This window comes from Scophthalmus maximus, chromosome 18 (assembly GCF_022379125.1).
Source record: "Scophthalmus maximus strain ysfricsl-2021 chromosome 18, ASM2237912v1, whole genome shotgun sequence".
NCBI lineage: Eukaryota > Metazoa > Chordata > Actinopteri > Pleuronectiformes > Scophthalmidae > Scophthalmus > Scophthalmus maximus.
The window spans coordinates 16423930-16445581 of record NC_061532.1 but is presented as its reverse complement, the minus strand read 5'-3'; the positions used below and the strand labels follow the sequence as shown (position 1 = coordinate 16445581).

Here is a 21652-nt window from a genome sequence, read left to right as displayed (position 1 = left end):
TTCATATGTACAGAAGAAAAGGACCGGTCTTGTGCTGAGGAGAAGTTTGTCCAAGTATTTCTGTGACACACACGTGTGAGCGACGGCAGCCATTCTGCACCAGAATGTTATTTTTAGTTTGGCATTTGCAAAGGATGTACTAGTGTGTGTGTGTATATCTTTCATAACGAGATCAATCTTTTATACGACCAACATTGAAAATCCTCCAAGGTAGATGGAATAAAGCAGCGCATACAAATACGTACATCACATGTTCACATATGTATCCGATTAAATTTTATTAACACACAGAATTGTGCTTTATGATTTCAAAAGAACCCTGCAAAGAAGAGATATACAGTATTTGTAAGGAGTTTCACCAGGTGATGGGATGTTTTGGTTCCATACAATACTGGTAGAAAAAAGGAAAGAAAGAAAAAACCTCCGTACTTTTCAGCATCGATTGTAATGACGCCAGCAAGAGGAAACTTTAGATCTGAGGTCTGTTATTACAGTGAGACATGAGACATGAGACGAAAAAAAAACATAAATACTGATATTGGTGTAGAACTGTGGAGGTTACAGCAGGTTCTGTCATGTTTCTGAATGGAAGACGTTACTTTGAGCACAAGTGCTTCTCTTCTGAGTGGTACCTCAGCAGATCGTTGTTTTTAATAACTGCTTTCTCAGTCGAGAGCAGCCGTCTGATATGTCACACACACAAAATGTAACAATAGAATATTTTTGTCTAGAAAACATATATTTACAATTATAAATTACTATTGAGAGTGAAATAGAAATATTTCTATTCGTTAAATAAACGACTTTGCATAAAACTGTGAAAACAAAGGACCTTATTAAAGCAGAAGAAAAACACAAATACACACGCACACACACCAACAAAAACAAACATCTGGAGTCCGTCCCTGCAACATGTCGGTCAATCAACCTCGTCTCCAAAGAGGATGTGTGCAAGTGACAATCCAACTGTAAACATCTTCTTTTTCTTCTTCACCACATTGACCTTCGTTGTCCTCGATTTTTCAGTCGTCGGGGAAAACACACACACACACACACACACACACACACACACACACACACACACACACACACACACACACACACACACACACACACACACACACACACACACACACATTCTTGCTCTTCTGTTTACCTCGTTCTCGCCCCTGTGACCTGTGACCTCTTAGCACAGCCAGGAGGTGGGCACCCACTGGGGCTCAGTGTCCAGCTTGTCGATGAGCCTGCGCAGCTCGTGGAAAGCCTGCTCCGGATCCATGTTCACTATGGTCGCGTCGAAGAAGTGACCGAAGTTGTGCTCCATCTCCCGGGCCTTCTCGATGACCTCCTTCAGCTCCTCCGGCTGCGCACCGGAAACGAGACGCCAGAGAGGAAACTGGACATGAATCTTACATGCTTGTTTCTCTTTACGATATTAATATTTTGATATGATCGTTGTGATCTCTATATCTGTTGTTCATTTCATGATGTGGTGTGATATTGCTTATTTTCTGTGTTTTGCCTATCTATCTTGTTTTTGCTGTTTCCAACCTAAATAAAGAGCCAGTGAGGTTGAAACCAGTCTGCATGTTAAGCATCGTGCCCAAATTTAAAGAAGGCTTTCATTATAAATTCCTTCCTTTGGTGTGATGAATCTTAAATTCTTAATTTTACTTTAAATATTAACTTGAGAGTGAAATACCTGTACCTTTGGTGTTTTCCCCTCTATGGCCAGCAGGGTGCGTAGTCGTTCCTGAGAAGGAGGCGCGATGAAGATGACAAAGGGCTTGAGGTTGGAGGACCTCAACACTTGCAGTGACTAAACGAGGGGAGGAACAAGGATGTAAGAGTGAATGAAATAAAACAAAAGGAATAAACAGGATGTTCTAAGCTAATGTTTAGTATATGAAAACACGTAATTAAGTTCTTGTCATGCCATGACGGTGAAGGGCATGGATGAGGGATAAAAATGGGCGTTGCAGTGAATACGGTGGATAGAAACAGTAACAGGTCTCATACCCTCGTGTGCAGGCACAGCAAGCAGATGCGTCCGGAGTTGACGATGTGTCGGATGGAGTCGGTGCTCGTGCCGTACAGGTTCTTCTCGTACTCCCCCGACTCGATGAACTTCCCCGCCGCCAGGTCGGTTTCGAAGGCGACTCGACCCACAAAATGGTACTCGCGCCCGATTCGTTCGTGTATCCTCGGGGTTCTGGTGGTGTCTATGAGTCAATGGGGGGAACAGTTTATCTGGATATTTATTCATGTATAAATGCCACGTTAAAATAAAAAAATGAACAAACACTGATGTTAATTAGATTTTCTTACTGAATCGCACACGTTTGTTGATCATTTGAAAGCAAGAGAAAAAACCAAAATGGTAGTGCATTTAACGCTGCCATGTCCCCGGACTTACGTGGCACGGCGACAGCAAACTTCTCCGGCTCGATGGAGAGAAGCCGCCGCCGCAGCTCGTCGTGGCCGCTGTTCGTCGGACCAATCAGGGCGATGGGGCGTTTGCGGTTGGCGGGCTGGTGATAGAGGGACATCTCCTCGTAGGTCAGGATGTCGTCGTAGTCTGAGGAGACAGTTGGGGGAGAGAGATTAATGGAACAACCCTGACCAAATCCCCTGCGGTTCTTCCATAACTAACTCTGACCTTTAGCCCGTGGAGGCGGGAAAAGAGGATTTAGAGAGCTATTAAAATTTCACTCTAGGATGTTGTTATTTGTGTGATCTTTTTTTTCACACGGCAACATCCTGATTCACACATTCCTTCACACACACAGTCCTTTACTATCAGTGTGTGTGTGTGTGTGTCTATACGTGAACCAATCAAAACACTACAGGTCCGTCCAAACCGTTTAGGCACCTGCTGGGCACCTGCAGGTGCCTCCCTCGGATGCCGTCTGCGAAAGACGCGACTAATCTGTCCCGTGACACGCCGAGTCTGGACAAGCCGCGGTGGCAGTGACGAGACGTGACAACTCCGGCAAACAAGTCGAGGTTTAATACTGACAGTGTGTGGACACTTAGTAAGTCGTGAATGAGGAGAGACAGTGGGAGAGACGGTGTTTGTCGGATTAGGTGTGTAGCATCTCAGTGGTATTGTTGAAGAAGACAGAGGCACATTCTTCGTTTGTTAAGCTGCTGACGAGAATGAAAAAAGTAAAAGTCTTACCAGTGTTTTTGCTCAAGTTCGACGTGTTCTTCTTCTTTGGTTTCTTGCTCTTCTTTGCATACCACAGTTTCCCTGGAGTGAAAAGATTTAGCCGTCAAAAGGTGGATTATCTTCTCACTTTTACCCCCAGAAGACACTTGCAAATGTAAATGATTTCAGTTCTGTTTCTAAACAAACACAATCGGTTCACCTTGCTGCTCTCGACTCTGGTCTGTTATGGTTTTCTTCAAGGTCTCTCTCTGTTGCTGGAAGCTTTTCCCTGAGATAAGACAGATGGAAACAAGTCAACGACCCAACACTACACATATACGGCAGGTACTGGTGTACTATCCGTTTAAGTCATTTAAAAAAAGGCATTTGACCCAAACGTCTCACATGATAGCTGATGGATAAAGTCCTACACATGTTTTTCATACTCTTCTTGGATTTTCCAGAAAAGATGTCCTGCTTTACATTTCCAGTGCTTAGCCCTCATCCTCCTCCAGCCACAACAGGCCTGGGTCAGAGAGTAATCGCCAAATCATTCCTAAGTGTTTCTTTTAATCTACTTGCCAGATGGGTGGAGTTTACCTGCCAGGACTGTTTACGTAGTGCCAGGTTAGCTTTTAGTCACAGACGACTGTTACAGGTGCTTCTTTTTCTGTGACCGTTTTTACCCCATGCACCACCGGGGATGGAATAAATAACTAACCAGGGAAACTATCCTGAGAAGTTGTCCCGTGTGGTTAATTTGTTTTAACGTGAGCTGATAGATTTTACTTACTAATATTTTTTTTAGAAGACATAAGCCATTTAGTTACTGTCATGCACATGAGTATGCTTCATATACTACAGATTATTTAACATTGACATAGATATTTTTCTGACAGTTCAGCCCTGTGCCGGTTCCACTACATCCTCTGATGTTTATTCCCACAGCAATTGTTTGCATGCAACTCCAATTTAAAACACCAAACAGGCAAAATGCAACTGTATGTATAATATTTTGGCATCAACGTACTCCAGTTTTAATAAAGTTCAAACAGTCCGTTGTAGTATCCTGCTCCGTATCTTATGGTAAGTCAATCACTCAAATCTCTGGAAGAACCAGGAACTTTGAGTCGCCGGCGGCACCACGAGTGCGTAATGCAGCTCCCGTCTGATCAGATGGAGAAGCAGAGGATGTGTCAGATGCTTCTCTGCAGTGTAGTTTGTAACGTGACATTTTTTGACCTTATGATTCAAATATGTAATAAAATATTCAAGAGCAAGGTTGTAAGGAATGTGATGCGTCCTGTGATTTTTTCTCTCTCTTCCTCTGTGTCGCATGAAGCCCATTTCACAGAATAGGTTTTTGTAGTTTTTAGTTTTGTACAAGCACTTACTCATGTGTTACTCTCACGAACACACTCAATAACATCCACTCTAAAGCAGATCTTATCGCTAGTACAGACAATTCAATGTAAAACAATTCCCAGTCTAAAATGTGTCATTTGATGTTGAATATATATATATTTTTTCTTCTCCACAACCATCTGCCGACCCCTAGAAATGATCTTGTAACCTCTGTGGGGGGAAGACCGCTCAACCTTTCTGAGCCATGTCGCCCTTATGTATATGTCACGACTCACATACATAATTATACATTTTTCCATACTTGTCTTTTCAGGTCTTTTTTTGCATTGGTATATGTTATGTCCTTGCAATTGAAGCGGCACATTAAATATTGATATTCAGCCCCAGTGTGATCCCTACCTGGAACGAGTCCAGCCAGGGGCTGGTTGTCCTCGTCCCCGTCCCTGTAGGCCTGCCACCAGTTGGGGTCGTCCTGGCTGATGACGTGGAGGATGTCTCCCTTGTGGAAGGACAGGCCCAGCTCCCGACACGGCACAAAGGGATCGTCGGAGGGGTCGTAGTCAAAGTAGGCTCGCACGTGCATCTGAGGACAAGGTGTACAACTTCAAGGTTGGGGCTGCGTGCATGCAGACAGGCGTTCACACACACACACACACACACACGTGCACACATACACACATCATTAGAGACTTACCACAGTCTGTCTGTGCGGGGCAGGTTTAATCTGAGAGCTCGGGATGAGGAGGAAGGTCAGAGTGCCCTGCATTTGTTGCTGATGGAGAAAAGGAAGAGATGCGATGAATTAAACATGACAGAGAATAATATTTCCAAAGAAGAGTATTTTTAACTGATCGTATTTACCTGGGGGCTCAAACTTTAAGCGACATTTTTATTGCAAATGCAGGTGGACGTATATATATAGAGAGCGTCTATTCAGGTGATACTTTTCTTTACTACACAATTTCAAACATTTGTATATCCAAAACTCCGAAAGACAAACTTTGTATCTTCATTTGATAGAATTTTGTTTTTGATTTTGTCTGCCAACAGTGTAAGAAAGGAGAAATGTAATGAGAATTACAACAATTACAGAATTACAACTGTGTGTGAAACATAATTTTGCCAACCAAGGACAAATAGGTGGTCAACCTAAGACCAAAATAGATTTCAAGACACTTCAAGCACCTTTAGATTCTCTACAACTACTCCTGTGAAATTCCGATAGATTACTGTAAATGAAAATTAAAAAGCGCTGGAAGTTTGCGGACACCATCTGGACGAACCCCCCCGGCCCCTCACCAGTAAGTCGTGGACTTCATTGACGTGTTTCCCGCGCATGGGAATCCCGTTGATCTCCAGGATCTCGTCTCCCTCGCTGAGGAGGCCGCTCCGCTCCGCCGCTCCGCCTTTCACCACGCGACTCACCACCACGCTGTCCATGTCGTTACGTACCGTCGCACCCTGACGGCCAGACACACAAATGGATTGTTTATACACAGTAGATAATCTTTCAAAACAAGCAACACTGGATTACAAACGTGTAATTGACTGTAAAAAGACACTGAACTGAGATGCAGGTATAGGTGCAGTTCTAACAGCAAGGCGAGAGGCTTGAATACAAAGAAACGTGTCACATGCTGTGAAAAAGTTTTGTGTCTTTTAAACTCTTTTCCAGTTGGATGGCTGGAACTCAAACTGACAGGCAGTTTGCTGCCCTGTTGATTTGTGGGTAAACCGAGTGACACACCCAGGTGATAAATGTGAGAGCCAGAGCAAACTCAGACTTACACACAATGCACAAAAACTCCCAAAATGCAATACTGAATGATGCTCAACACCCATATATGTATATATATATATATATATATCTCAATGATTCAATCATCCTTCATAGTTATTTTGTTCATGTTCTATTTAGATAACTCAATGAGACAGTTGGGTGAAATTTTAGATTTGAAATTGTTTGTTTGTTTGTTTCTCATGCTTTGCTTTTGCCTTCTGTAATTCTGATTTACAACTTTCACAAGAGAGACTGTGAGAAAATGCAGAGCGACGAATGCAGACACGGTAGAAAAACAAGCGTCTGAAAAATAAAGGGACTAAACGGCGGCGTCTCACCAGCGGAGTGTCGCGGGTCTTCTCTAACCGCACGAGTTTCACCGTCTCTCCGAGGTACTGCGCCACGCTTTCCTCGGCCAGGTCCTGCACCGCCACAGTGTCGTGGGCCTGCATCAGCGCCTGCCACATAAAACAAAACACATAGAGACGAACAGCACGTACATACAGAAATGTTTTTACAAACACATGACAGACAGAAACAAAGACAGACAAAACAAAACAAAAATAATGGAAGAGGCAGTGTGAGGTAATGGTTGGTAACTGATCATAGATCTGGTAGTTTCAGTCAAACTGTCTTTATGTGTGTGTTGTTCAATGATGCCAAAGTTTCCTTAGCACCTGCTACTACCGCCGATCTTTCTTAACAAGAGCAGTCAGCAGAGCCACCTCCAAGCCAGGAATAATACAGAGACCGTTCCTTCACTTCATTTAATATGACAAGCGCTCCGCACCGCTTAATTAATAACCGTCAGTCCACATTAGTTTCTCTGTGCTGCGGCAGGGAGGGGTGGGGGGATGGACCTGAGAGACCGGAGGCCGGGCTAAGCTTTGGCGTTCGCACAATCCGTCTTAATCTCTCCCTGCAGTTAGGAGTCAGGATCCACCGCCATCAATCATCAAACACGTTTGGCTCGTGAGGATAATGTGTCCCAGTAAAAATGCTCATCTTGAGGAAGGAAACACTCCTTTTCCACACACACACACACACACACACACAGAAACACACACACACACACACACCTGGTGACTCATGTGATCCTCCGCTTCTCTGCAGAGAAACAAATATAAATCTGTTCAACTTTCATGCGCCACAAGGTTCGGCTCACATCACATCTCACTGCGACCTGCTGGCTACACGTTTTGTGCTGGGCGGAGGGGTCAACAGGCCAGTGGTCGTTCACATGGGTCAAACATCGGGACCCCCCCCCATTTCAAATGTGCTACTTTGGCAATAATATGCTTGGTATACTTTGGTAATAATCTGAATCGGTATCGGCCCTGAAAAAGCCATATCGGTCGACCCCTAACAAGTACAAAATTAATAGTTTCAGGCAGGATATTTTTTTCCTCTTTGCAAATGATTACTTACGTAGCCTCATCCAACATTTTCATAGTCTAAAACCCGTCAGATCATTTTTCAGTGGGGAAAGGTCAGGACAGTCCACTGTTCAAATATTTCTCACTTCCAAAAATTCATCCATTAAATGACACATTAGATCATTTTTGGATCGCAGGTCAACCTCGTAAATCTTGCGAGATGTCTGACACCATCCTACGTTCCACATTGAGGAGAACTCACTTTGCCTGGAGAACGACGATTTCACCCGTAAGAGTAAAACTTAAGACCCAAGCCAACATAAATATGACCGTCATCAATCGGAACTACTGTGTATCGATAAAGAGAAACTGTAAACCGCTACACTGCTGCCGGCTGTGTTCAACACAAACACACAACACCGGCCCTCTTGGAAAAAATGTATTTAAAGGAAACTGACGAGCACTCTGCCGCGAAGAATTAACCACTCACACGTTTTCATTACCACGAGAGGTGACCCACATCACAGCCTCATTTGCATAATGGCCTTTTCTTGGGACCAACCAGATTAATTTTCGAAAGCAAAACACTTGCCCACCTTGAAAAAGTTTGACTTTGGCACAGCCTAAAATAATAGCTGACGCCGATGATAAGGGATAAAAGGAAATAGTTGTAAAGGATGTAATTTGTAAAACAAGCGTCGGCCCTGAACAAGTGTCCTTGAGTAAAAAAAATAAAATTCCAGCCAGCTCAAGGGGGCATGACCTCCGAGTCACGAAGTGGCTCCAGGTACAGTAACTGCATTTCAATGGAGCAAACGGTCATTTGCTCTGCATTCTAATCAAGTTACAATGTGGCAAAGGCGAAACTTTCCTCCGGTCATCTTTGAGCTGGAATCGTGACGAGTCCAATTCTACTCCTCTGATAGAATATGTGCACGTCGTCTCCTACACCCTGACCCTGACCTGTGATAGTGCAGTCTTTGGAATCATTTCCAGTTTTCAAATTATGAGCGTATCAAAATAAATGAGTTGTGGCTCTACGAGGCTCTGGGGACCCTGCTGAGCCTCGCCGGTGCTACATTATAATCACGCGGCGGGGTCAAGGGGAGATATGAAAAGTCACAGTCGGGCGGGCATACTAATCTCTGACCTGCAGATGGGGATTTGTGAGCAGAGTGCTGAGCTCCAAACCCTCCCGCTGTTGGCTGGACTGCAGGATCCTGTGCACCTGTACGGAAACAACCACACACAAACACAGCACTGTGGTGAGGAGAACTGTACGACCGTCACGAACAGAGGGAGAGTATAGACGAATATAAAGAGTGTATTACCAATTTAGAAACTTGAACCCAACTGGATTACATTTAGTATGATTAAAAACTACAATACAAAATGTCAAATCTTGAGTCTAAAGGTTCAGATTAACTCAGATTAGAGTCAAAGCCATGCTGCTTGTTCCATGCTCCTTCTTCAAACCATATAAGCATTTTCAAAGAGTAGATGAAGCAGGTTTTATTTTCAAATAGTTTCTAATTAAAATTCTGCCGCTTTGGCTGAAATCTCCAACTTTACACCAACATCTGAAAGGCAATGAATCGTGATATTTGATGAATACATTAATGCTCCTCCGAGGATTTTGGTCACTCAAGGACCTTAACGCTCTGGTGCAAACCTGAGGGCAGACTGCCAGCTCTTTACACATGTTATCTTCCATTCATAGACGAGATATTCCAAACATAAGACATCCTAAGTCTTCACGAGTGGCTTACAAACGGGAACCTTTCCTTTAGCCCCCCACACTCATCCCAGAATGATTTTTACAACTTGTACAATACTTATAATAATAGATAATTCCATTAATCTTTTACCAACCAATGTCATCTTTGGATGTAACGTAACATGTTCTGCTTGCTTGGTCTCAATACCTTTGTCAAGACAATGTGTTTAGCATTTGTTGTGTTGTTACTTGACACACTGGTAACTCACAGTGGTGTTTCACATTCCAGACAGAGAAGTTCTCTATATTCACTCGTCTGTAAAACATCTTGTTATGTGCTGGCGGCTGTTATGCAGCAAGAAAAAAAGAAAAGAAAAAAAAAGGTAAAACTAAATCGGCAACGGGATCATTCTCACCGTGTCACCGTTGTATTTAACTACATTTAACAAGCACAAACTTGGAAAGCGTCTGCCTGAACTACAACACGCTACACTTCTACTCCACGCCTTCGCTGGCTTTCTACTCTGCTCCATTTTTATTCCTTTATTCCTTATTCCTCTCTTCTTGACACATTAATCATTTAGTTCCTCTGTTGTCGTTTGGTGGGGAACGCCATTGTTTGTGTCTGAATTGTGACAGTTATGCATGTCCCTCTCCCTCTTCATCTCCTGTTCAGAGGTTAGGTCATCCGTTACACTAATCGAAGCTCTCGCTAACAAGGTGACGCACTTCCCTCCCCCGCCCCCTCCCCCCACCTCGCGGTTGCGGTGCCTTCGGAGCCACGCCGCTTCGTAAGCCGCTGGGGTTTCTTTTTCTGGCCGCCCAGATCCTGGCCTACCTTCCTGCGGTGTGCGGCAGCAGCACTCAGCACCGAGGGGCTGCTGGGGAGATTAGTTTGCCCAAAGGCCAATCTGAGTGTCACACAGCACAGCCACTCAGTTTAAACACACTGCGGCTCAAACTGTTATATGTCGTTAAGCGCTTCGGGAGTCGTCCGCACACACTGATTCTCCTGTATCTAGAAAGACAAAGTACAGTGTGTGTGTGTGTATGTTAAAACCACGACTGTAAATAATGGAATTGTGTCAGTGCTGACAGCAGCTGATTTCATCCAAAAAAAAAAGGTTGAATCTTACACATCTAGCCATCAGCTCCAGTCTGACTGCTGCTGAAAAGCCCGTATTACATTCTTTCATGTTACGAGCATCAAAAGTTGACACTAATCCTAATCAAGTGCCTATTGTGGGAGTAGTTTGTCATGGATGTCAACAGCGTCTACCTAAACCACATCACAGGTTCCATGTCTTTTTTCACGAGGGGGGGGGGGGGGGGGGGGGGGGGGGGGGGCGCTCAGTGTGACAGGCTGCGTTCGAGTTTCTCAGCGTGCAGCAGCTCAGCTCTGCCTGGGATACAAGTCAATTACTGTCGCTTTGCGTCGGGGTAGAGAGCGACTAGGCTTGTGTTTCTGTCAGCGGGGATGTCAGCTGTGGCAAATTCCCCACCTACTCAAACCTGAGTAACTGAAAATGATTTTTTCTTTTGCTCTCGTGTCACTCTCTGCACCGGGGCCCAGCAGACGGTGCAGAGAGGAAAACATCTACTGGTGGACGGGGAAATTACTAGAGCCCGGCGATATATCGGTTGGCCAATAATATCACAGACATATCAGTATCGGCTGATATTTTAAGAGCCTGACCGATATTATCGGCCAACTGATTTGAGCCTTTAAATGGGCATTTATGTTTACATTTTATGTAAAATAAATATTTGTCGATCCGCCGATGTATCGGAATCAGGAATCTTGTACTCCCAAATATAGAAATCGGCGTCGGCCCCCAAAAATCCATATCAGTCGAGATCTAGAAATTATGCATGTTGCAAACTAATACAACAGCAAAATCCCTTATTTACATTTTGTTTGACGCCTTGTTCCTCTTTCTCTGTCTAAAATCATCTACTAATCATCTGATCCACTTTACACCCAACCTCTCAAACTTAATTATTCCTTCCTGTCTTTTTTCACTTGACCCATCTCTTGGATGGATCCTATGAATTCAAATCTTTCTTACTTTCACTGAATTAATAATTTCTACCGGCAAAGGTTCAGTTCATGCTTCACTGAGTTTTCTCTTCACTCACACAGAGCTGCTCTTTTCTAAATATGAGCTTCACAGGGTCCCAACTACAAATTTGGCAAATAAAATCTTTTCCCTTTTCTGCACAGACTGCCTCCTGCTAGTCTCATGATCTAGTCCCAGGAGATTAAAAATATCTAAATATTACTCATTATTCTGGGTAGATGACGGCCTGTTCTTCCTGATTCAGATTCTCCAGGAGCTGTGGACACTTATACCACATTAACAAAACTATATGACCCAAGTACCAATTCAATATTTCCTTAACTTTTGATTAACTTTTGATGCAAACAAGGTCAAAGTGCTTCCACATGATTTTCTCTGTGTGTACCTCCAGGCAGAGGTCCTGTGCCTGTGCCGTGAGCGGTGAGGTGGGGGCGACTCTGCTCATCTGCAGGGAAACAACGCTGTAGATGGTGAAGGCATTCTTGAAGTCCTCCTTGGCAAGGAGCTGCGTTATCAGCTCCACGTCCTGCTGGCTCTGTGCGTCGGTCAGGCACTGCTGCATCCACTTCAGAGTCAGCAGCAGCTCCTCCAGTTCTGAGAGAGTGAGAGAGAGGAAATGTTTTACTCCTCTAAGATGACAGGGCTTATTGACCATCTGCCAGTTTTAATGTTCTCTGAATATAGTCATATACTTGTTTATTGTTGTTGTCATCTCATGTTGTACACAACCTCGGTCTATGAATATAGGGAGCAAGTTGTCTGCTGTTATTAGAAACCATGTTTTTCTGAGAGAAAGTCATTTTGTATTATAAATTCAGACATTTGAATATTGAATAAATAAAAAGCTAGTTGTTGACGATCAAAATAAAATGAAAAAATATCGATGTACTGGTGTATGACATTTCAGGGATTGTTTTATGAATAGTTAATAGTTATGTAGAGTTAATACAACCTGAACTCTAAAGTAATATTCATTATCAATAAGATTATGAAGAGCAAGCTTCATAGTTGATATACCTAAAGCTTGAGTTGATATCCATACAGGCTGTAATTATATCAGTGATTAAACAGTTTACTAATTATGGTAACTGTACAGAAATCACACAGAAATATGTGTTTACCTTTTCTTTCAATAGTAAAAAGCTGAGTACTATCAGACCTATGTTCAACATCACTGTGGAGGTATGAGTCTTGTGTAATTTTCTGTATACAAAACTATCATATATATAAACTTTTAACATTTTTGCTCTAACCAGGTAAACAAATGCTTTTGTTCACCCTGGAGCCGTATCAAATAATATCATGGAATCTCTCCAGGTTCTGAGTCAGAAAACTGCCAGAGCATCTCACAATGAAGCTGTTTTCAGACATGAACTCAGGAAAATCAAGTTTGGCTCAGACCCGTTCACACCAACAGGAACATTCTGTGGCGTCTGAGTAGAAGAACATGCAGGAGGCAGGACATGACGATAAATCCGCCATGGTAAGCAGTGTTTTCGTTATCAACACGCCCACTCGCTCACTGGGAAGTTTCTGCAGATTTCCCAGCTGAATTTTCACACGGGCTCTCACTTGGACATTTTTGCAGAAATTGGGGTTTGGCGGGAAAAGTTCCAGAAAATGTCCAGAGCAACAATTGCATGTAAGTTCAACCGAAATTCTGTTGATAAGATAACATAATTTTGTGCACACAAACAAACCAACGTGGTGATTGAGGGGCTCTGTTCCTCGCTCCAGACTTGGGACCAAGACGGTCGTCAGAGGAAATGGTAGACAGCCACTATAACAGCTTCCCCTCCTCCACTGCCGCCCTCTGCTCTGCCCCTTCAATGGTCATTGTTTTAACTCCTTTTCTTTTCAATCAGATTTTTTGTAAACCCTCACAACTCCCTATTCTTCTCTGATATCTGCATTCCTCCTCTCCTTGGTAACCTCCCCTCCTCCTACCACCCTCCTTGACCCCACAGAGACCTTACAACCCCTGCCCCCCACACACAACTCAACTCACCAGCTACAGGATCATGGTAGCATGTGTCTAAGGTGGCGTTCTCCTTTGCCTCGAAGGTGGGATTGTCAATCCCCACCTTGGGGTTCTGCGATAGCTTCTTGAGCCTCAGCGAAGCGTTGGGGTCGATGTCGTGCCTCCCCCTGCCGTCTTCCTCTCGCCTCTTCCTCAGCTCCTCCTGGTAGTGCTGGATCCTCTCCATCTGGGCACTGCAGTGCGGCGGTTTGACGAGGCAGAGGTCTTCCCCCGGACAGTCCACGGCCCTCTCCCTCGGGTAGTTGGCCTGACCAGAGGCCTCTTGCACGTAACCGTTCATGTGGGACGTGATCATGCCTGCTGCAGCGGTGTACAGCTGAAACCACCCCAGCGTCTACTGAGATCGGCGTGAGCGTTACGAGGCTCCGGTGCCGAGACTGCTCAACTCCGGGGCCATAGCACACCAGTGGCGGACGTAGACCTTAATGCACCTTCTGTGATCTCGTCATCCTGAAATACAAAAAGTGAAAATTGAATGTTTGATTCATTCTTATATTAACTTTAATATAGGTTTTTAAATTGTAAAATAACTTGTTTGTTTAAAAAGAATGTACACTTCATTTTTTTAAAAAGAATACAAACAACACAGCACAATAATGAACAAAATGTAGGGAGTATAAAAATAATAATAAAACAATCCCAAATTTACTAATTTCATTCTTAGAAAAGTATTAACAGAAGTTAATAACAAATATAATAACTAGCCTGGTTTACAAAATTCTGCTTTTGAACAAGTATGTTCTATGTTTGGATGAGAGATTTTTGTCAATCACATCATAACAAAATTATTTTTCATCACAAAGAATATTGGTCATTAGTCATTCATCTTGTTCCAATATTCAAACTCATTTCAATTCAACAGAAATATATTTTTAATGTAAAAAACCCCACAAAAAAATTCTTTAACTGTTATTTTGTTTCAATAATATTAATAGTTAGCTAAACACTTATCTCCCTATGGCATAATAAATTCTGACGTTAATTAAGCAAAAGTAACTTGTTAAGAGTTGCGACAGTCCCTCAACGTGTTTAGATCAGTTTAGAGTTCATTCAGCACCTTTAACCTTGGTATCTGGTGAGAGACACATTTTCCTCTGCACGTTTAAGTTCTTAAATTCCCCCAATGTATTTGTATTCTACAAACACAGTCATGCTAACAAGTGGTTTCATCGTCAAACGCGGTAATTTTACCCACGTTTTCCTTCTCGCTGCCGCCTGTTGATCGGCGAGCAACATTTGCTGCCCACCTCCTCTCGTCTATCACGCCGCTAATCTAACTCCTGACATTGGAAAGCTCCCTGGCCTCGGTCACCTCAAATCCCTTCAGTTCAGCCTCATCCAGCAATTCGCTCGGGTACACCTGTACCGGGACTGTCCCGTCCTTATGGACGGCTTGATCAAAAACATCCACCTGTGGCCTGTTATACCGAATGGCCACCTAAATATTAATGCACTGGATGAATGTGATACATGACACACCTACTACTACTACTACAACGACCTGATCCGCCTGTGTTGTGATTGCTGTGGCTTATAGTCTATTTTTAGGGTCTCTACGTGCATTTATCTGGATTAGCAAATTTCGTAGCCTGAATTTTGAGTTTGTAAGTTAAGTTTGTGGAGAAGAGTGAAGAGTTAGTGTTTTTTGCAGGCGCAAAAAGTAGAATATATATCTAGAAAAGACATAAGCATGTCTTCATCTTTCACTTAATGACATCAGCTTCTGTTTAAATACGACGTGGAGGCTTAGGTAGGGCTCTCTTTCGCTCACTTGCTTTGTCTTAAACACATTGCAGGCTCGCAACATACGTCTGTACACAATTCCTAGAAGCAGGCTTGTGAAAACTACTATATATAACTAGTAACCAGTTAGAGACACTTTACTTTCTGTATGAATACAAAAAAAACAACAACATGTACCTTAAGGATAAACACAGATAATTATGAAAAGACGCCTCTAAGGCTCATATCATATGGTCACTCATACACTTCACGTCACCTATCACCACATGGCAGCCAGCGCTCCCCCTCCCTCCCTCCCTCCCTCCTCTACCTACTTCCCACAGCTAATTACGTCTGGCAGGTCTATCCCCTGCCCGGCTCTTGGTGCGAGCTTCCAAAACCCCCTCCCCTGCAGGAACATTTATCTCCGTTTAGAGCGGCGGCGGCGGCGGCGTCCGGCTGACAGACAGCAGAGAGACTGTCTGCGGGCCATCTGCTCCTGTGGGCTTAATCAAGCCTGGGATCTCATGCTTTACTCTGGCTCAAAGAGGCTGCTGCAACTGAGAGGGGATGCTGGGAAGGGGCACCGAGGGACGTGGCGTGGGACATAAACACACAGGGCAATGGGACATGTTTGGAACGAGTTAGGTAGATATGTGGAGCAACTTCAGGGAGACGGTGAAGTCCTGCCATATGAAATCAAATTAAGACCGTGACAATCAAGTTCATATGACAGATTAGAGCGTGTGACACAAAATACAGACTCAAAGGGATTTGGTATGAGATACACACTATGACAGAGAAACAAAAGGGATCTCAGAAGTTTCCAAAACTACTATACTAAAATAATGTCATAAGTGGGACCTCACTTATGACATTATTAGTTTCAGAAACAAACCAGGATGTCACACCTTGATGTCCTCCGTCCTCCCACAGCTGTGTCCTCAGCATCATCTTTCACGCTTCTCACTCTGACCTACAATTAAGTCCGAATGTACGAGTTAAACATAGCACTTGAATATCGTCATTACATCGGACGTGGAGCGCTGTAAAGCGCTTTGAGCGGTATGTATGACCATAAAAGTCCTCTTGTATCATTTTGAATTTTGAATATGCAGACAAAACCAAACTTATCACTCAAGGCACTGTGTTGAGCTGTGGCGTGGGCACGATGACCCACATATAAGATGATCATTCTGATGTATGAAGACAATTTTTAAAAAAACACACACACAAAACAATCACTAGTACTTTTGTGTCGCCGCTCACATCTTTTCTTTAGAATAGTTTAAGTGCTTTGCCTCATAACTAATCACATAATCCCAGCTGAGGGTGGAATTATATCCCACACATGTCATAGCACACACACACACACACACACACACACACACACACACACACACACAAGGTAAATACAGCACATGAGCACACAAAAGCGCCACTATGTGAATATTACCCCACCTATAGATTAGTAATAAGTAGTTATTAGCCAGACTTGGATGTGAACTAGTCACACACACACTGAAAAGCCACTTATCGTCACTGATGGGTCAAGTGTGTGTGTGTGTGTGTGTGTGTGTGTGTGTGTGTGCGTGTGTGTGTTTGGAGGCTCCAACGTCTCTGGCTGAAATCAGCTCCAGTCCAAACACTGTTGGAAGACAGTCTTATGAATTCATTCAGTCACGGCCGAGGAGTTTAAACACTCGAGGCAACACCGGAAGGAACCGACACGTACCGAGTCGTCGCTCATCTCGAGTGTTCTCGCCTGTAGAAACGAGCGCGACACGTCGGCCAGACCATAATAACCTGTCTCTCTCACACACACACACACACATATTGATCTTTGCTGTTTTTAAACCGGACCTATTACAGTGAGAACAGTAGCCAGGACCGTAGCCTCGTAGCCCGGTCCCGCTAACTGCGTAGCTCCTAACGGTCGCCGGTCCCGTCCCAGTGTCCCGAGTACTCACCACGTCAGAGACCGCGAGTCGACGGACCTTTTGATATATTCCTCTGTGCTCCAACACGCGGGAAATGTTTGTTTTGTCTTCAAGTACAACAACAACAACAACAACAACAACAACACCACCACCACAGCGGGTCTGCCCCTCGGTCTTCACGGGACCGCGCTGAGCCGCAGCGGTGAGTTCTGAGCAGGCGCCTCCGGGACACTCGGGTCCATCGCGCCCGGCGTGTTTTGAGTCGTCGCCCTGGCAACACTCGCGGCTCCGCAGCGCCCCCTCTCTGTCAGACACCACACTGCCGCGTGTTGCATGTGACGAGGCAGTTATTTTTTTTGTTTTGTTAAAATTCTTTATTAGAGAGAAGACAAGGACACAGTTGTAGAAGGACAGTAGTAAAAAGAGAAGAGCCAGGGTTTTGAAAAAACTACATGTTACATTGACTTTTCGTTATTAGATTTAGAAATCAGTTTGACGAAAAGTTCAATATCTTTTGAGAAAATTGTTTTTATATTGGCAAATTTACATTAATGGAGAAAATAAAACATGCCAACAGGATTGATTGAAAAAAATATTTCACCTTTTTTGTTTAGGAAAGTTGCAGGCAATACTTCAAAGATGTAAAGGTGATGATAAACAAGCATTTGCCTAAATGTTGTACTTTTTCTTTTACCGATGTTTTTTTTAAACCTATTTTTTTATCTGTTTTTTCACGCTGTAACACTTTGAGATTGCTTTTAGCAATGAAAAGTTTTCTATAAATAAAATGTATTATTAATATTTTTTTTATAAATCAGTCAATCAATCAATCAATCAAAGGAAATGCAATTCAAAATGTTTGACTTTAAGACTTAAAGATAATAAAAGATTTATACAAATAAATACAAGTAATAAAAAACAAAAACTGTTAAATCGATTTGAGGGATGGGGCCTGTGCCTGGGAATAACCCATCAAATTTTTGGATTAAGGGTTGGATTAAGAAAAATAAATAATTTAGGCCACTTCCTTTTCTTGTATGTTTTTACTATCACAGCTAGACAATCATGTGTAGGATTGTTCGACCTTGGAGGAGAAATGCGCTCCACTGTGTGCCAATCTAGTCATCGATGCATATGTAAACAGCTGATACCACATGGGCAGCATGTCTATAATAATACATGACGATTTGTTGATTATATTTAGTATCAGTAATTTGAATTTGAAACTGGCCATTATGACTGTCAATTTGTGTATTTCCGGCCTATAGATGCTGCAGGGAGCTCTGGGGCCACATGAGGACTGAGTCCTCCTGCAGCCGCAAATCCACCTTGTGGCAGAAAGATGCTGAAGTATCTCTTAGGAAAATTATAAACTCATGGAGCAACTTCCTAACTCCGTCAGTGTATCTTTTAATAAGCATACGCGCATTGCGCTCGAGGGCATTAGGAATGTGCAGTTACTTCCCTACAATCATCTGCACATTGATCCCCTTTAAATACCACACATTTTATACACGTTCAACATAAGAAGAATTTAACTAAGTTCTTGTCACAACGCTATTAAACTTCGCCAGCTAATGGGATCCACTGTCATTTCACCTCGCAGAGCAGAACAGAAACTGTCTAATCTCACGCCGCCTCAGAAATATCTCCGCCAAAGCCTGAAGCTGCCTTTTTTTTCTCCCCCCTGCTGCATTCTCCATTAGGTTAATCCTTTGTGACACCTCTGTGCTTAGCCTCCTTTCTTCATTAGGCTCTCTGCTGCCAGTTCCCGACTCTTAAATACTTACCTTCCTGGAAAGAGAGACGGTTAAACTCCCCCTTGGTTCCTCGCAGGGATTCTTTTTAATGCAGCTTTTTTTTTTCTTCTTCTTCCTTTTTCCCCCCAAGGAGCAGCGGTGGAATAGGTTCTTAGATACCTCACTTGAAAGTACCAACACAAAGATGTTAAAAGTGCCTGCTTAAAAAAGATAAAAGTTAAAGTACAGAATGTGTTATCTGCAAAAACAGAAAAACTAGAAGTTCTTGTTTGGCAGAAAATGCCATCTTTCAATGATGCGAGATACATCTGAGAGGTTATGAGATGGTTACCTTGAGAGGAAAGACAAAAAGTTCTACTTTACAAATTTGTATTTATTTATTTATTCCAGCTCTTTGGTAATTTTTTTTTCTTCTAAAATATTGGATGATTTGGCCTCTTTGGACCTGGAAGTTTAATAGAAAAATATGAGAAGTTTAGATGGGAAATGTCTCTTTGGTGAAACGGCAACTTATACAACTATTTGAAATATGATAATGGGGCCTTAATATGAATGGAAATATGATAAGTAACTTAAAAATTTCCTTAATACAGGACTTTAGTAATTTTTTAGTTCCCTGCTTCAGAGGGATTTTTGCAGAGCATAAAACGCTTTGTTCCTGAAAACCAGCGTATGAATACAGCGAAACACATATTTGGCCTTTATCCATTGAGCTGCTTTGGTCAATGGGCGATACGGTATAATAAGTATACGTTCATTACTCATTCTTTCCTAATTCACGCACTCCGGCTACAGCACCGCCTATCAAACTTTTAGTTCCAAAGAACAAAAATCACCGCTTTTTCTTTAGATATGTTTTATTAAAAAAAGGAAACCCAACAAGAATTGTATTTTTTTTTTTTTTTACATAATCATCAAGGATTTTTATTATCTTAGTCTCTTTCATCAGTTTCATATCATTACAGAAAATGTTATAGTACAGCGTTGTTCAATGTCTCCTCATTGCTTAATAATTTTCCTCAGGAGTGCTGGTCACATATATCTGTACAATATGGTTCTCGTTGTTTTTTTTTTCTGTACATTTTTTTGTGTGAAGTTGGTTAAAAAGGCTGTCAGCACTCAAAGAAGCTGTTTCTTTTCTTTTCTATTTTTTTTTTGTTGAAATTCTTAAATAGTTGATCAAATAAAAGATTATTTTTCCCAGGTTTCGCCTCGCCCCTTGGGGTGACGGGAGGAGGGGGGAGGGGGAGTTTACACCCGGTCACCGTGAATATAAGGAAGTTTCGGGGTCTGGGCAGACTGGGTCGTGTCCCCCCCCCCCTCTTCTCCCTCTCCCCAACAGCACCTTCCCTGCCCAGGCATTTGGCACCGCGCACATAAACAAGACTCACAAGATAAACAACAAGCAAAGCTCTTTGTGAAGCCATTATGATGCATACTAATGAGAGAAAAAACAGAAGTGTCACCCTGATGGGTGCTCAAAAGAGGACGCGGCCCTGATGTGCCTCCATCTTCTTCTAAGCTGAGCACCATGGGAAATCTGGAGTCTTCCTCAATGTTTTCTTCATTTTTCAAAAAACTTTCTTTTTTTTTTGCCACTAAAGATGAGAAAATAATAATTTTCTTTTCTTTTTTTTGTTGTTGTCCTGGCAGGCACCTACAGCTGTCTATTAAAATGCTACTGCTATAGATAAGGTCTAGCATTGAACACACAAAGCAATTGCAATGAAAGGAACGAAGTTGCCTTAATATAATGATGATAATAAGAAGAATAATGATAATAATAATAAGAATAATCATAATAATATATTACAGAATAAATCTCTTTTTATAATTTGATTTTTTTCATTAAAAGTTATATTTTTCTTTGTTTGAAATACTATATTCTTTTTTTTAATTAATTTTTTCATATGTATCTAGGTTGTGATCAAGATGTTGACTATACCTCAACGTTATCCAAATCAATAAAAACTAGCTGTGCCATTGCATATTACAGAATAGTCAATGATATGTGGACATGCACCGTGAACCACCCATTCCGGCCCCTCGCTCTATATGATGCCATCTCTCGCCGTCCCTCGGTGATGACATCATAGCCGGCCAATGACCATGACGTCAACCACCTCGCCCTTGTGCAGCTCCACGTATTGCTCTGTTTTGGGAGGTAGCATCAGGAGCCCGTTAGCACTGCGCATACTCATCAGCCTGCTGCTCACCTGGTTCCCTGCAGCAGAGAGGAGGAAAAAACCTCTTTTAATCAGAGATTTGAGGAAATGTGGAATATTCGGAATTTCATCCCATCACAATCAACCAGTTCTATTGATTGTCTTAGTTCCATTGTCAAACTGGCTGATATTATAATTACTGTAAAGATCAAGCGCTCACGTGCAATAAATACAAACAACCTCAAGGTGGCGTTGTATAAGCTCTTAACTCCCATCTATATACTGTAGATTGACCCATAGAGTGACGGATGAACTCCGACTAAAAGACGGTTTTAAACTTATACTCTCTTTTTCTTTTCTGGCTATTATGAAATATAAAATGCCCAGAAAATACACCACATATTTGTATTGAAAAAAAAGAGAAAGATTGAGACAAAAATAATAAAAAAGAATCTATTGATAGTAAATACATGAAAGTGAATGTGTTTATTTTGAGAATTGTATGGAGTTTAAAACGGTGTCTCCCAAATTCATCACCATCATATCCTTCATAT

General features: G+C 42.5%; 2 protein-coding genes across 20 annotated transcripts in view; both read right to left on the bottom strand.

The window, feature by feature from the left end:
* Positions 1-259: 259 nt before the first annotated feature.
* Positions 260-17428, bottom strand: pals1b (protein associated with LIN7 1, MAGUK p55 family member b). 6 transcript variants are annotated; one of them, XM_035617606.2, is made up of 15 exons: positions 17204-17428; positions 16145-16209; positions 13479-13961; positions 11856-12064; positions 8823-8900; positions 6635-6754; positions 5816-5977; positions 5211-5288; positions 4916-5099; positions 3372-3440; positions 3182-3253; positions 2417-2578; positions 2020-2222; positions 1703-1819; positions 260-1363 (listed from the first exon to the last, which is right to left on the bottom strand). In XM_035617606.2, exons 3-15 carry the CDS (start codon positions 13804-13806, stop codon positions 1187-1189), a joined length of 1959 nt encoding a protein of 652 aa, XP_035473499.2. In that variant the 5' UTR covers positions 13807-13961; positions 16145-16209; positions 17204-17428; the 3' UTR covers positions 260-1186. The 6 variants fall into 6 exon arrangements, with proteins under 6 accessions (XP_035473499.2, XP_035473498.2, XP_035473502.2 ...); XM_035617605.2 differs by lacking the exon at positions 16145-16209; XM_035617609.2 differs by lacking the exon at positions 16145-16209 and having other exon boundaries at positions 6635-6742.
* Positions 17429-19772: 2344 nt separating this feature from the next.
* gphnb (gephyrin b) overlaps positions 19773-21652 on the bottom strand; it is a 120877-nt gene continuing 118997 nt past the window's right edge. For all 14 annotated transcript variants that reach the window (XM_035617061.2, XM_035617062.2, XM_035617064.2 and 11 more), the window contains one exon: positions 19773-21157. In XM_035617061.2, the coding sequence (XP_035472954.2) occupies positions 21024-21157 (134 nt within the window). In that variant the 3' untranslated portion in view covers positions 19773-21023. The remainder of the gene's footprint in view (positions 21158-21652) is intronic.